Here is a 14,385-nt window from a genome sequence, read left to right as displayed (position 1 = left end):
AAGGAGATCATTAGCGAAAGTATACCTTCTCTTTATAAAAAAAAAATTGCTCTAATTATTGTTTCTTCCTTTTGTTAATGCATATTACACTTTGGTTTTTGACACTATTTTATAACATTGGTTTTGAATTTTTTGACATCTTTGTGAGTCGTGACATATAAGTGATATGTCTGTTTTATATAGTGTTTTACCCCGGTTCCTTGGTCATAATTTGTAGTGTTTTTGGCTCTTTAGAGCCACTTTTATTACTAATTGGTGTTTTCTAGTGTTTTCGTAGTTTTGGTTGACTTTTGTAGGGATTTGCACTTTTGGAGCATTTTTCCGAGATATTATGGAGTCACTACGAGCATTGGAGGAGCACGACTAGCTTTTATAGCCCAGGGCCGGTTAGAGTCATCGAACCGGTGATTAAGAGCTTAGCATTTGAGATTCCGAGGCATTTGGACCAAGTATTCAAGACCCGAAGAGGAAATCTGGATTGGGCCGAAGAATCGGAGCCCAATCGAAGTCTAAGATGGCCCAAGTGCCCGGGCCCGGCCAAGAAAGCTACCGCCCGAAGGCGCGCCCAACCGGGCGGGGAAGAGTAGTTCGCGCCCGGCCGGCCGCGAGAGAAGCTCCTATGAAGAAAAGGCGGGCTCAATCGGGCGGCCCTTCGCCCGATCGGGCGCGAGATTTTTAGAGTGCTAATTCCGGCGATTTATTTTAGTTTTAATTATGAGTATTTGTTTTAGATATAAATACAATTTTAACTCTTAGACTTTCTCTCACTACTTAGTTTTAGATTAGTTTCTCTCTCTACAACTTTGTTCTCTACTTTGTTCTTAATTCAACTCCTTAATTCTGATTACTTTGGTAACGATTTCTTCTACTTTAATCTCAGTTATTTACTTTATTTCTTTCATCATGTTTCCTTTAATTTCTTTGTTTATTTTATGTTCAATTATGTCTGAGTAGTTTCCTTTCTAGGGTTTATGGGGATCCATAAATAATATGAAAGGGGTAATTTATTGTTGTTGATTATCAATGCTAGATTAATTTCCTATTGATTGATTTAATGCTCTGTGACTAGATTAGGCCTAATCTTTTATGCATGAGTTTGATGATATTGATTCGAGATTCGAAAGATGAGAATTGATGTTTAGGTCTAGTTTCAATAGATGGACTAATTTATAAATGGTTAAGTCAAGATTCGAGAGATGAGATTTAATACCGGTAAACTAACTCTGTGATTGTAATACGTAGCGAAAGCCCTTTATGATCTGATTAATGGATGCATTGATGATTGATTGTTATGTTTTACCATGGAGTATTGTTTATTGGTGAACCTATGCCCTAGGTTTTTATTTCATTGATTTCCCTCCTACTTTTATTCCTTCCCACTTTACTCTCCGTAGTTTAGTTTCCTTTCACCATAATATTATTTTGTTACTTAATAATTTAGATTGCTTTAATTAATTAGGAATAGAAAGACCAGTTTCCCTATGGATTCGACCCTACTTCCCTATCTGCATTAGTTAGAGGATTTAGGAATTACTTTTGATTGGGTGATACGACTTGAGCCTGTCAAAAAGCTAAAATCTTAATAGTCTTTCTTTTGGCCAAATTTCATGAAGTTTGTTACAGTACTTATTTACTTTGTATGGAGTAAAGTAATTCCAGTAATTATAAATAAAATCGACATCACGTTTTTAAAAATTATGGTTCCACCACAATACACGATATCTATAACTTTTTTTTTTTTTTTTTTTTTTTTTTTTTTTTTTTTTTTTGCCAGGGACAATATCTAATGTTTAAAAACCACACCATGATTCAATTTAATCATATGCATGTATGGTCCATGGATCATATCATTAGACCACGAGTATGGGTGTATAGCTAAGAGCCAAGAACATAGAAAAAAATCTTAAGATTATTTTGGAAATTGACAGCCTACTTGTTGTCAAATAATGTCAATACACAATACTACAGTAGCTAGCTAGGCAGTTAGTCAGCCCATCATAGTTGTACGCAGTAATAACATATTTCCTATGTTTTCTTTTCTTTTACATGCAACACAATTTCACTGTCTATATTTTAACGAAATAGTTTCAAACATCGGAAATTAAAAAGGGTTAAATACTATTCGCAGAATTTTTTTTTTAATAAATTTGTTCATATAAATTTTATGGAGTACTTATTGTTTTTTGGTCTGACATGTTCACGACTTCACGTTGAGAACTTGAGATGCATGAAAAAAAAAAACTTAACTTAGGGATCAACCAATCACAGTAATAATAAGAGGTGGCATTGGTTGCCATTTCACATGGTAGGACACTTTCACAGCAAAATTGGTCACACATGAAAATTGGAGAATGAACTTTAATTAGAGTTTTAATCAAGATTAGTATTTTCAACTTTTAGCAGCCCGTCCTCAAAAGACTTGCGCATTACTGGCTTGCCCCATTCTTTTTGTAGTACCAAATCATTTCCTACTCAATGAAATATAAAGCTCCTTCTTATAAAGGTTTCATGATCATAGTATAGTATCGAGTTTTGACATTCGTTTTTTTTTAGTGATTAAAACTTATGTTATCGAATATTAACTAGACCTATAGCCTATATGTTAATTATATCAAAACGGCCCATGGCATCCCCTATCGTATCGTTTTGGATACCTACTAAAAGTTGAAAATAAAAACACTACTGTAGTGATCATTCTCAATGAAATGTTATATAGAGGCCACCCCTGATGGGCAAAAGTTGCGGTCCCACCACTTCTAAACACATCAATTATTTTGAACAAGTAGAGTTTGGTTGGGCATGGAAGGTACACTGCTCAAAAAATTAATTTGCAATACCAAGGAAATCTAAATACAAGGAGAATTCGAAAGCTCGAAATAGACACAAAAAAATAGGACAGATCCTGATATTGAACATGTTCTAAGTGCTTGAAATCAAGAATGTATTATTAAAAGATTACAACAAAAAAATCAATGAGATGAACCACAGAAAGATCCAAAGAAATAAAATTATTTTCCTATGTACACAACTTGGGAGCAAAGGGCACAGGGCTAGTGAGATAAATGATTAACAATTAACATACACACTTCACATAGGGATGCTCATCGGAAAATTTGCCAAAACTCACTCTTAACAAAATGCAATTATACAACAGAGAACATATGAATAGAATTAAATTACAACTTCCTGAGAATAATCTACCTTGTCGGAGAGCTATCTGAATCACATTCACATAACTATCTCTGGCTTCAAAATGCTAGTTTTGATCTCCTTGTGGGGCAAAACAACTCCGCCATTGCTGTAAATCTCATCACAGACATGAACATCTTCTCCAAGAACTGTCATATTCTCTACTCGAGCCCACTGCCCAATTGTTGAGTGCCATCCGATGATGCTGCTGGAGATGCAAGCATGTTTTTTGACTCGAACCCCTCGCATAATTGTGCAGCGAGAAAGTCTCACACCCGATTCTATCACACAGCCAGGTCCAATTGCTACATCTGGCCCAATGAGACATCCCTCTCCAATTTTCGCGCTCTCATCAACCAAGACATTGCCAACAATATGAGAGCCACTGGCAAGTTTCGGTGATGAATTCTTTCTCAGCGAGTCAAGGTAGAGCCTCAAGCCAGTAATATAATCTCTTGGTTGTCCAATGTCCATCCAAAAACCAGGTAGAACCATAGCAAAGAGCTTATTCTCAGATGCAATTTTGGGGAAGACCTCTTTTTCAATTGAAGTGGGTCTTAGTTCAATCTTGTCAAGGACGGATGGGTTCAATAGGTAGATTCCAGCATTAATCTTGTTACCCACAAATATTTTGGGTTTTTCAACAAACTTCTCTACCTTCCCAGTGGATTCCTCCATTACTACAACCCCATACTTTGATGGTTCATCAACCTGTCAGATTACAAAGAAGAACATTAAAAATTTGACAAAAAGATCACACAATAATGGTTATTGGAAAATGAAGCGAGAGGCAGTCTAATTTAAGTACCTTTGTTACCATAATTGAAGCCTCTCCTCCATGACTTTTGTGGAACTCAATCATTGCTTTTAACGGGTATTCACTTATAACATCGCTGTTAAGAACAAAAAATGGCTCACCTGATTCATCAACCAGTTTGTCCCTAGCCAAAGCCAAAGGACCAGCAGTACCCAGAGGCTCAGTCTCTTGGGAGCAGGTAATTGTGATCCCAAGCTTAGCCTCAAAGTCTTTCAAGAAGTTTAACATCACCTATCAAAGGCACAGAATAAATATTTGTGTTAATACTTGAACTATAGCACCATGTGTGCAACTAAGTTTATAGCACGGGAAATTCACCTCAGGTTGGTAATTGATAGCCAAAACCACTTCAGTAACTCCAACAGCCTTCAGAGCTTCAATCTGAACATAATTGCAGAAAGTATATATGAGGAAAAAAAAAAAAACTAGTCTTTCACAGCAAGAAAGAATGCTTTTACAATTCTTACTTGCACATAGATCCAATAGCACCATGTTCTATATTCATGATATTTGGGCAGTTTGGCATTATAATTCTGAAGTCTAAATTGTGACATGACATAAGAATCAACATATTCTTCAAGGTGTCACAAATGGCATAATGCAGGCAATCATTACAAATCATAGAGACACATCAAATCCCGAGAGCAAATATTCATAATAGAGCAGATTACAAACCTGATGCATGATCATTGGCTTGTTAGCGAAATCGACAAGAGGCTTAGGGACACTGAGTGTCAATGGCCTCAGCCTAGTTCCAAAACCTCCAACAAGAATCAAAGCCTTCATCTTGAATCACTAAATTGCTTTCCTTCTTGTATGATTTGAAATCAAAACCTAATCATATATAAACATATGAAACAATGAAGCAGGGCATAAAATTTAACACTGTTATGAACAAAGACAACGTCAGGGATGAGCTCCATACATTAAGCAATATAAGCATCAAGTATCAACAATAAATCTATGTGTCAATGTACAAAACTAGAAGAATATATTTGAGCACATTGAAAGAACTATGAGACTCCCTATGAATTAAGTATTGCATTCTAAATCTCTACAGAATTAAGTCAAAACTTCACAACAAGTTTACCACAAACTTTGATATCTCCTTTCCTGACTGGAGGAGAAGTGACAGATAGTACAGGCCTTCCTGAAATCCTGAACAAGGATAAGGGAAACAGGCAGCTTAAATTTGATACTTTCTTTCCTGACTGAAACTGATAGCTTTGTAAATGGCACCAGAGTAACAATAAGATATGGTTATCAACTTATCATGGTGGCGAAGTTTTTATACGTGCATCCTACAAGTTGGCCAGATTGGATTACATACTTTCCTATCAATGCCAGTTCCATCGTATCCCAAACACACTCTACAGGCGGCCTACACTAGTCATACGTCATGGTAAAATGTCAGAATCCTTATAGACCAATACAATTCCTAGCTCTTTCAGTCATAAGCCTTCCTTTATGGTCCTTAATTTCTAAAATCCATTCTCACTTGAGCTGACCTAATCAATCCAATTATCAACTCAGCATTCTTACTTCCTGCAATAGAAAATTCCACCACTTCTACCCCCCTAGTTCACCCCAAAAAAAGTACTCGTATCATATCTCCTCAGAAATAAAAGTATATAACAACATACTCTTCTGCCTAAATCTGCCTTTGTTTGATTCTTCCCAATGAGTCCGGCAATCTCTATTTGCTCACTCAGACTAAACACAAACTGTAAATATGTTTAGAGCTTACTCAAACACAGTTTCCTAAACATTAACCAGATAGATGAGGCAGCATACCTTATAAGATAAATCGCGTAAACATGATTCATTCTAATATGTTTTCTGGTTGTTTAAAATGAAACAAAAAATCCTAGACATAATAACACAAGTCTGAAATTATATATTCCTAAAGCACATCATCAAACAAAATTGCAATGTAGACTAATCAAATTAACATCAGCAATCCATATAAATTTAATACTAATAATAATAAAAAAAAATAAATAATAATAAGCAAATCTTCGGAATTTGAATGAGATAAATAAAATAAAAAAAAGCAATCTAAAGATTATGACTTGCTTTGACCAATTCCCCTAACCAATTTATATCTCTTACGATCAAAATCAATGCCAAATTGAGGTTATAGACCCACTCGGCTACTCCCAATAAGACCAAAGACATGAGGACTGATAACCAAGACCCGGGATCAAATTCCGTCTATAGTTAATCTACCGATATTAGCCAATTCAAGCTAAAAAAAACAGTTCCTACAACAACCCACAATATCAACCACACCAAACTTACAGAAATCATAAGAAATTGATAACAGACAAAACCCCACAAACTAAATCACAAATCCCAGCATTGCCCATTTCGTTACAAGGGTCTAAAACCCACAAAAATTTAGCAAAATTAAGAAGAAACCCAGAGATCCAGCAACATGATTAAGAGCAACAACAACAATGACAACAGAAAATTGCTTAATTAATTAGAAGGGTAAACAAAATATATAAAAAAAAAGATGAGATTAGAAGACCTGAGAGAGGCAATTGGGTGAATCTGATATCCCTCTTTCTCTGTCCTGGAGGAAGAAGGTGTCGGTCGATGGATTGTTGAATGGTGATGAAATAATGGGGAAATAATGAATAAATGTAATTTGAAGGAACTGTTTATATATACCAGTAGTTGAAAATACATATGAGAGTCTGCTTAATTTTACCTTTAACTCGCTTACAAGTTTTTTATTTGGTATTTTTATAATTCTATTATGATTTGTATTTTGTATGGATTAAAATCTACTCTTCCCATTTGACTAGTTGGACAGCCAACAAAATAAATAAATAAAATAAATAAATAAACGAACACTCAATTTACCGTTTCCACCGCTTTCTATATCCTACGTTTATCTACTTCCCACCGCTTGGCCCTGCTCGCCGGGCGAATTGGTTTAGCTACGCCTCGCCGCTTCCCGTTCGCCGGTGAGCCTCAACCCTCTTCTCGTTCTTGGTCGCTGGGGCTTCCTTCCGCCGGCAAACCGATCTTCTCTGGGTGCTTTGTTACCCTTCTCTTTGGTTATTGCTTTCCTTTATAGATCTTGGTTTCTCCTTTAGTTGGGATGGGTTGTGTTGTTTATATGATCTTGTTTTAGTTTTATGTTCTTGCTTTTTTCCCTTGTTTAATTTATACGTTCATGTTTCTTTTTTCTGTTGATGGATGATTTTTATTTGCCTCCTTTCTTTTTTAAAGACCTTGTTAGGATTTGTCTAGTTCCTTGTTATTTTTTCTTGGGTTAGTTTGTCTCTTTTAAAGAGTTTATTGATTTTATTTACTGTTTTGCTCTACAGCTTTCCTTTCTTTTTTTAGAAGTCGCTTGAGTAGTTGTGCTTGGTGGAGTTTCCGATCCTCCTCCTTGGGTTGTTTGTTGTTCTATTTTGTTTTTTAGGTTCTTAGTTTAATTAGAGTTTGAGTCTCAACATGGAGTTATTTCCTGCTTTTATTTCTTTTCATCTTCCCGATGATTTTGATGATGAAAGAGTTTTTCACCTTCTTTCCTCTATGGATAATCCTGGTGATGTTGTTGTATGTTCCTCGGAGTTCAAGGAGCAAGGGAAATCCTTGTTTAAGGATGGCAAGTTTAACCTTGCCTTTTCTAAGTATGAGTTGGCTAGTAAATTGTTGTGTTTTACTATGCCATGTTCCGTGGAAGCGTTTTCTTCGTTTCGATCTTTGGCATTTGCTTTGCATCTCAATCTTGCAGCTTGTGCTTTGAAGCTTCTTGATTATTCTGCTGTTGTTAAGATTTGTTCCTTTGTATTAGAGTTTGATTCCTGTCATATTAAGGCTCTTTATAGGAGGGCCTCTGCGTTTCAAGAATTAGGCAAGCTTCGGTCCGCTAGAAAGGATCTGGTTAAGGCTTCTAAAGGTGATCCTAATAATTCGTAGGTGTTAACAAAATTACATTGTGTTGAGGGTACTATTCAAGATGTGTCTTTGGTTCATCAGAAGCAAAAGGGTATGATGGTCCAGTCTGTTATCCAAGTTGAGTCGACTGTCCAAGTGCCCGATGATTGTGTTGTTGGTTGTCAATTCATTAAAGATTGTTGTGTTGCGGATGTGGTTGCTCCGATTGCTGATCTTCAATGTAGTGTGTTAGGTTCAGCTGTTGTTTCGGAGCCCGTATTAATGTCTAGTTCGTCTGGTGGTGATAAAGATTGTACTCTTCCACCAGAGAGTGTTTCTATGGAATGTGATTTCCATTCATATTTAGTTGGTAATGACAGGAATACAGAGAGTGCTGATATGGAATGTGACTTCCAATCAGATTCAGTTGGTATTGACAAGAGTTGCAAGTCTTTACCACCATTTCGTCGGGAAGCTGAGGTCCCTCGTATGCATGAGTTTGTTTCTCGAAATGGTTCGAGCTCATCCCTTCGGCTTTCTTCCTCAAATTTGCAGCAGGTTAAGCAAGGCAATGTCATTCATTTCTACCATTCTCAGTCCATGTCGTTAATGTCTATTCGGGTTTGCCCGAGTCAAACTTCTATCCAGACAGAGGTCCCCCAAGACGTAACTTCTAGGGAAGCAGAGACCTCTATTGCTACTTCAGCTAAGTTTTCAGGTGGATTGGAGCAACAGGCGGTGTCCACTTCAGAGTTCCTGTCAGCTCCCCTTTCGCAGTCCACGGGTACTTCAGTTTTACACTCATATCCGGAGAAGGTTATCCCCTCTATTACGACAGAGGTATCCCACACTGTGAAGTCCAGTGTAGCGATGTTCTCTACCTTTACTTCACTTCAGGTATCCTGTGATGAGGAGCGGCAGACGGTGCCCATAACAGAGTCTCAGCCGGTTCCCATTTTGCAATAGTCCTTAGGTGCTCCAGTAGCGCATAACAGTACGGAGTGCATGACTGCCCTTTCTGATGTTGATAATCATATGGGAGGGATGAATTCGCAGGAGTTTGTGGGAAAAGTTTGTGATTTTAGGTTTCAGTTTGCCACTTTGCATTCGAGTGCCAAGGCTTTGGGTCGACCATTTCGCCGTCACAGGTCTTTATTTCATCCTCGATTAAGGAAAATGAGTTCTTCGTTGGATCGAACTGGATCAACGAGTACTGCAGATTGCCAGGTGGTTCGTGTGGGTACAAAACGTGATCGTGGGCCTAGTGTGGACTTCAAGTACTCCAACTTGGCTCGAATAAAGTTTGCCCGCAAGTGTAACTTTCGTGTTTTTGCCTAGTGTAGTTTGTTAGTTGTCTTTGTTTTTGTTTTTCTTTATTAGTACTCTTTGTCAAAAAAAAAAATTAATAAATAAATAAATAAACAAAAATAAATCAATTTAATAAACAAAAAAAAGTCAATACGTGTACTCTCTATATAATTTGTACTTTACATAATTTGTACTTTATGATATACATAAATAAATTCTTCGAGTAAAGTATAAATACAGTCCCTCAACTTTTCTTTAAGGGTAAGTTTTAGTCCCTCTTAACTTTTTTGGAGAGTTTTAGTCCCTCCCCCACCTTAAATGGTGTTTGTCAGCCAAAAGTTTAGGGACTAAGCTGACTAGACATTAGTTTAGGGACTAAGCTGACTAGACATTAGTTTAGGGACTTTGAGTCATCAAATAAGTTTAGGGATGTTGACTCACCAAAAGATTAGGGATGTTGAGTCGGATTTTTTATTATTAAATAATTAATCAACAAAGCTTGTTCAGCAAGCTTTATTTTTTTACTGAGTTCGATTAAGAACTAGAACTAATGAAGGAAAGTTTAGGTACGAGCTGTAGCCACGTGGCCCAATTGATTTGCATTGTACCGTAAACGATGCGTTTTCAATAAAAAAAATTATTAAATTAATCAGCTGTTCTTTGGGAAGCGTTATTCATCATTACTTTCTTTGTTTATTATTATTATTATTTATTTTTTTTTTTGCGCGAGAATTCTAAAGGGCTATGCCTTTTTATTTACCCTTCCCCTCATTGGCTCACCTCACATCAGTACTTTTTCCCATTTATATATAAACCCAGAGGTCATATTTCTCTGTCCAACCCAGAAAAAAAAAATCCGTCCTTCCTTCTTCTACGCCATTAATGTGGTTGTGTGCTTGCGAACGTAACTGTAAGAAAGCGAAATTCGACCAACTGCAATCATCTGAAGGTATATTCCCTCCTTTTGTCTTCTTCTTCTTTAATTCGACTGTAATTGTGTTGTTGATAGATTTGTTTGGTTTTTTGTTTTTTTTGGGCGAATTTTGTATTAAAGTTGTTTTTTGTTGTTTGTGTTGTCATCTTCGTCTTTTTTGCATGTTTGTTTGGTTTATTGTGGCTGATTGTGAGAATTTGGGTGTTTTTGGGTAGAATTTGTGGAGATTTATTTTTTAGGGTTTTGGTGTTAGTGAAACAGAGTATGTTTAGAACATGGTAAAATTCTTGTCTAACTCCATTAATTTACTTAGGTATGGACGCTCTTTCCGATGCGCATCCTATTTTCAGCAACCCCGATCTGCTCGCCCTCCATGTATTCCCTAAGCTTGATTGGGGGAGTCGGGATACTGTGGATAAGGTTTGCAGGAAATGGCGTCTGTGGTGGAAAACACGCCACCTTGTCCAGCTCCAACCCTTTTTCGGACCCAGGGCCTCTGTCAACAAGTGGATTCTCAACGACCTCATCTACAATGATGGGAGGGACTTTCATGCTTGGATCCACAAGGACATGACAGTCTACTTTGATGGCTTCCCCCTCCTCTTCAAGGAGGAGCAGTAGGCTGTTGTGGGTGGGGGAGGGTTCTGTGCAGCTAGTTGGTTTTTGGTTTTAGGAGCTGCTAGTTTTAAGCTTTTATGCTGTTTATTTTAGTTTTAAGGTGATGGTAGGTTTTTGACATTGTCATAGCTTGGAATGTATTTAGGGTGGATGAATGTGACATTCATGTCTTTTTTTTTTTTTTGATATGTCACTACTATGACAATGTATGATATGATCTAAATAGGTAGAAGTTTAAGGAATGGATTGATTAGGCTTCATTTAGGTAACTAGGTTGATGCAATGTAAGTAATTCAATGAAGCCCAATCAAGTATGTTTTGTAATTGATGATGACAATATTGTTAATGGTAATGGATGCAATTGTTCTATTTACTTTGGTGTTACTCAATATGCTCTGTTTTTTTATTATAAAATAAGTGCATGTTTGACATTTGATTATAATGATGTTGATGTATGATATTATGTAAGTTGGTTGTTGCGGTAAGCATGTTAAACATTGTTTATATTATTGCCAGATTATGGACTTAAAACCTTGTTTGGTGGTACATCATGGTGGTGAATGGCAAATTGGTAGTGAGTCATCCTACCTTGGGGGTAAAATAAGTGAGTTTGAGGACATTCCAGAAACTGTAGATGCTGAGTATGTTAAGAAATTAATTGATGGTTTGGGGTACATTGATATTGTTAAGATCCATTTCTTAGATCCTAGAAAGGATTTTAATTCTGGGATTAGGTACCTTTATGTTGAGAAGAACATTTGTGATCCAATTATGTCCTTACTTTTACAGTACAAGCTCATACACATTGTAGGGAATAGTTTCAAGCCTTTAAAATCCCACTAGCTTGAACCCCACTGTGATCATACACTAAAGTACGGTGGCGTCCAAAAGGGAAGAAGATAGAGCAAAAGAGTCGCCAACAAGTTTTTAAGGAACTTGTAAACCGTTCACGAGGTGAAGGTTACACCCCTTAACGATCCAAGTGATCGTCAACTCCATAAGGTCATGAACCAAATAAGGGTCCGGGGATGATGGTACAAATCCAACCTAAAAGAGATTGAACCTGCCCTAATAATAGGCCTCTACTTTATTCTGCTCGTATTCATGTGCGCTTTCTGATTAACATACAATCAATAGGATTAACCCTAAACCTGTTTAATCTATGTTGGTTGAATTTAATGCACAAACAAACTATTATTGGCGATCACTTGAAATTATAATCACAATTAACCTAACAAGATTATTAATTATCTTATTAAGCGTGGTTGCAAGTACCAATTCCCTTTAAACATGCAATAAAAGGTGATCAAGCAATAACAAATAATATAATATGCATATCAAGCAACATAATAAATAATAATCATGATAATCATAAATTATAATTATAATCATGTTAAAGCATAATAAACATAGCAAGATCCTAGGCATGATACTAACAAGATTAATAACAAACCCTAGCATGTCACTAAGCAATAAAAATCAAAGCTTTAACCCTAACATGATACTAACATGAATTAATATTAGGAAGAACATAGGAAGCATCGTACTTTTAATCATACTTGATATTAAAATTACCCTAGACATGATACTAGGAATCAAAATAACAATCTAAGCATGATTTCTACATCATAATATCAATTAAACCATTAAAGTACTTACTTGGATGCCTCGTACCTCTTTCTAATAACAAAATACACACGTTAGTAACTTCAAGGAAAATAATAAACAAAGCAATTAAATTAAATAATTGAAAGAGAGATTTGGGACCAAACCCTCAGAAATTAAAACCTTTCACGTCTAGGGCGAAGGCAACTTCGAATATGGCTAGGTGTTTCAAGATCTTGCGAATGCGGAATTTTGTATGAAAAAGTAAAAGTTTAGAAAAGAAAAGAATGCTAAAGAATGAATGAAAGCTTGATGAATGAAGAGAATTGGTGAATGCTAATTAAAACTAATTGTTGATGAGAATTCGTGAATGAAAACGGAGTTTTTGATACGATATTTATAGAGAAAATCATCCAAAAAAGATAATTTAACAAAACAGAGTCTGAAGATCGAAAATCAACATTGGCGCCAGCCTTGGCTAGTTGGCGCCAGCACCAGTGGCTAGCGCCAGGCGCCAATGGCTAGCGCCTGGCGCCAATGGCTAGCGCCTGGCGCCAATCCTGGTTCCAGGCGCCAAGGCCTGGGGTTGGACGCCAAACTGTTTTTCAACGCGTTTTCGAAAATCTGATAAATTTCCTGTACTGGAAGATAAAATAATATAATTCCATCAAAAATGCTATTTGATCTTGATTAAAACTCTGAAGAGTCCTAATTGAATTAAGAATGAAAAGAACCTTCTAGAAGACTAAAACCATTCCTAATTGCATTAGGAATGATAAATTATATTAGGCCCTCCCCTAGATCATTGGGCCGTACATAAAGCTCAAACCGGGCCCAGTTTAGTAAATTGGCCATAATTTCCTCAATATTCATCGGAATTGGGCTTATAATATATAGTTGGAAAGGTCTTTGCAAGCCCCATCCAACTACACCACTATTGGACCCATATCATGGACCAACCAAACTGGATTGGCTGTTTTCTTAAAATAAAGTTTTCAAAAACAGGGAGAAGAGAAAAGAAATAAAACTTTCCGCAACACTAGACCTTTCCACACTTTCGTTTCATTCGATTATGATTCGACGTGAAAGACACTCATCACTGGGTTTGGTTTTGGGGAGACACAAATGGGTGTCTACACACATATATACAGAACACCAAGAACCTTATAGGCCTTTATTTCCAAACCTAGGGAGTAGGGGTTCTTTTGTGAGATTAATGACTAGAGATAATGAAAATGATAATGAGCCTGTTCAGAAACAAAGTGAGGGAGTTCATTTGGGTGCACATGATCATGTTAAAGGGGAACATTTTGAAGAAACTGATCAAATCCCTAGGCATGACAATATAGACATAGACTATGACACTGAAGGAACTGATGTAGATGATGAGGAGACTGTGCATGCAAGGATTGAAATAGCCAAAGAGAAGGAAAAAATGGTTTCTTATGATGATGAGTTACTTATGTTGAGGAGGGTAGCTGAAAACAAGGGGTTGGGTGAAATTGGGAGTGACTTTAAGGGATTTGATGAGCTAGACAGCCCTAATGAAGATGATGATGACAATGACTGTGGGTATTTAGTTGCACCCCCAACCACTAGGTATGACAAATCCAACAAAAAATTATTGGTTATGACAAAAGCCCCCCTTTTTTTTTTACCATGGTCAACCCTTTGAGAACCCATCCACTTTCAAGCAAGCTGTTAGAAATATGGCAATTGAACAAGGCAAGAACTTAAACTTTTTTAAGAATGATAAGATGAGGGTGGGAGCAGTCTGTGAAAATAAGGAAAAAGGTTGTCCATGGAGAATTTGGGCTTCATGGGATACAAAGAAGACAAAGTTAAGTGTGAAATCATATGTCAGTGAACATACCTGTGGAAGATCATGCAAGGTAAGCAAAATGTCAGCAACTTGGATTGCTAATCTGTACAACACTCAATTTAAAGTCAACTCCTATATGAGGCTACATGACCTGATGAAGACTGTTTGGATATACTAGGGCATTAGGATCAGTAA

The 14,385-nt window shown here is 36.7% G+C and overlaps 2 protein-coding genes across 2 annotated transcripts; one reads left to right on the top strand and one right to left on the bottom strand.

The window, feature by feature from the left end:
* Positions 1-2,879: 2,879 nt before the first annotated feature.
* Positions 2,880-6,702, bottom strand: LOC145641897 (mannose-1-phosphate guanylyltransferase 1-like). The gene is made up of 5 exons (XM_081692922.1): positions 6,540-6,702; positions 4,682-4,840; positions 4,325-4,387; positions 3,998-4,237; positions 2,880-3,900 (listed from the first exon to the last, which is right to left on the bottom strand). The coding sequence occupies exons 2-5, from the start codon at positions 4,790-4,792 to the stop codon at positions 3,229-3,231; spliced, it is 1,086 nt and encodes a 361-aa protein (XP_081549048.1). The 5' UTR covers positions 4,793-4,840; positions 6,540-6,702; the 3' UTR covers positions 2,880-3,228.
* A 775-nt stretch (positions 6,703-7,477) lies between these two features.
* On the top strand, positions 7,478-7,945 carry LOC145643085 (peptidyl-prolyl cis-trans isomerase FKBP62-like). The gene has a single exon (XM_081694250.1). It carries the CDS (start codon positions 7,478-7,480, stop codon positions 7,943-7,945), a length of 468 nt encoding a protein of 155 aa, XP_081550376.1.
* Positions 7,946-14,385: the final 6,440 nt, after the last annotated feature.

Source organism: Chenopodium album, chromosome 8 (genome assembly GCF_948465745.1).
Source record: "Chenopodium album chromosome 8, dcCheAlbu1.1, whole genome shotgun sequence".
Lineage (NCBI taxonomy): Eukaryota > Viridiplantae > Streptophyta > Magnoliopsida > Caryophyllales > Amaranthaceae > Chenopodium > Chenopodium album.
Note: the sequence above shows the minus strand (reverse complement) of the source record. Positions and strands in the feature narration are given on the sequence as shown.

Bases quoted from the DNA above. Each gene is read 5' to 3' on its own strand.
- LOC145641897 (XM_081692922.1), bottom strand. From the start codon at position 4,792: ATGAAGGCTTTGATTCTTGTTGGAGGTTTTGGAACTAGGCTGAGGCCA. The intron at 4,388-4,681 runs GTTTGTAATCTG...AATTATGTTCAG, and splicing joins AGCCAATGATCATGCATCAG to ATTGAAGCTCTGAAGGCTGT. The intron at 4,238-4,324 runs GTGAATTTCCCG...TGCCTTTGATAG, and splicing joins CTATCAATTACCAACCTGAG to GTGATGTTAAACTTCTTGAA.
- LOC145643085 (XM_081694250.1), top strand. From the start codon at position 7,478: ATGGAGTTATTTCCTGCTTTTATTTCTTTTCATCTTCCCGATGATTTT.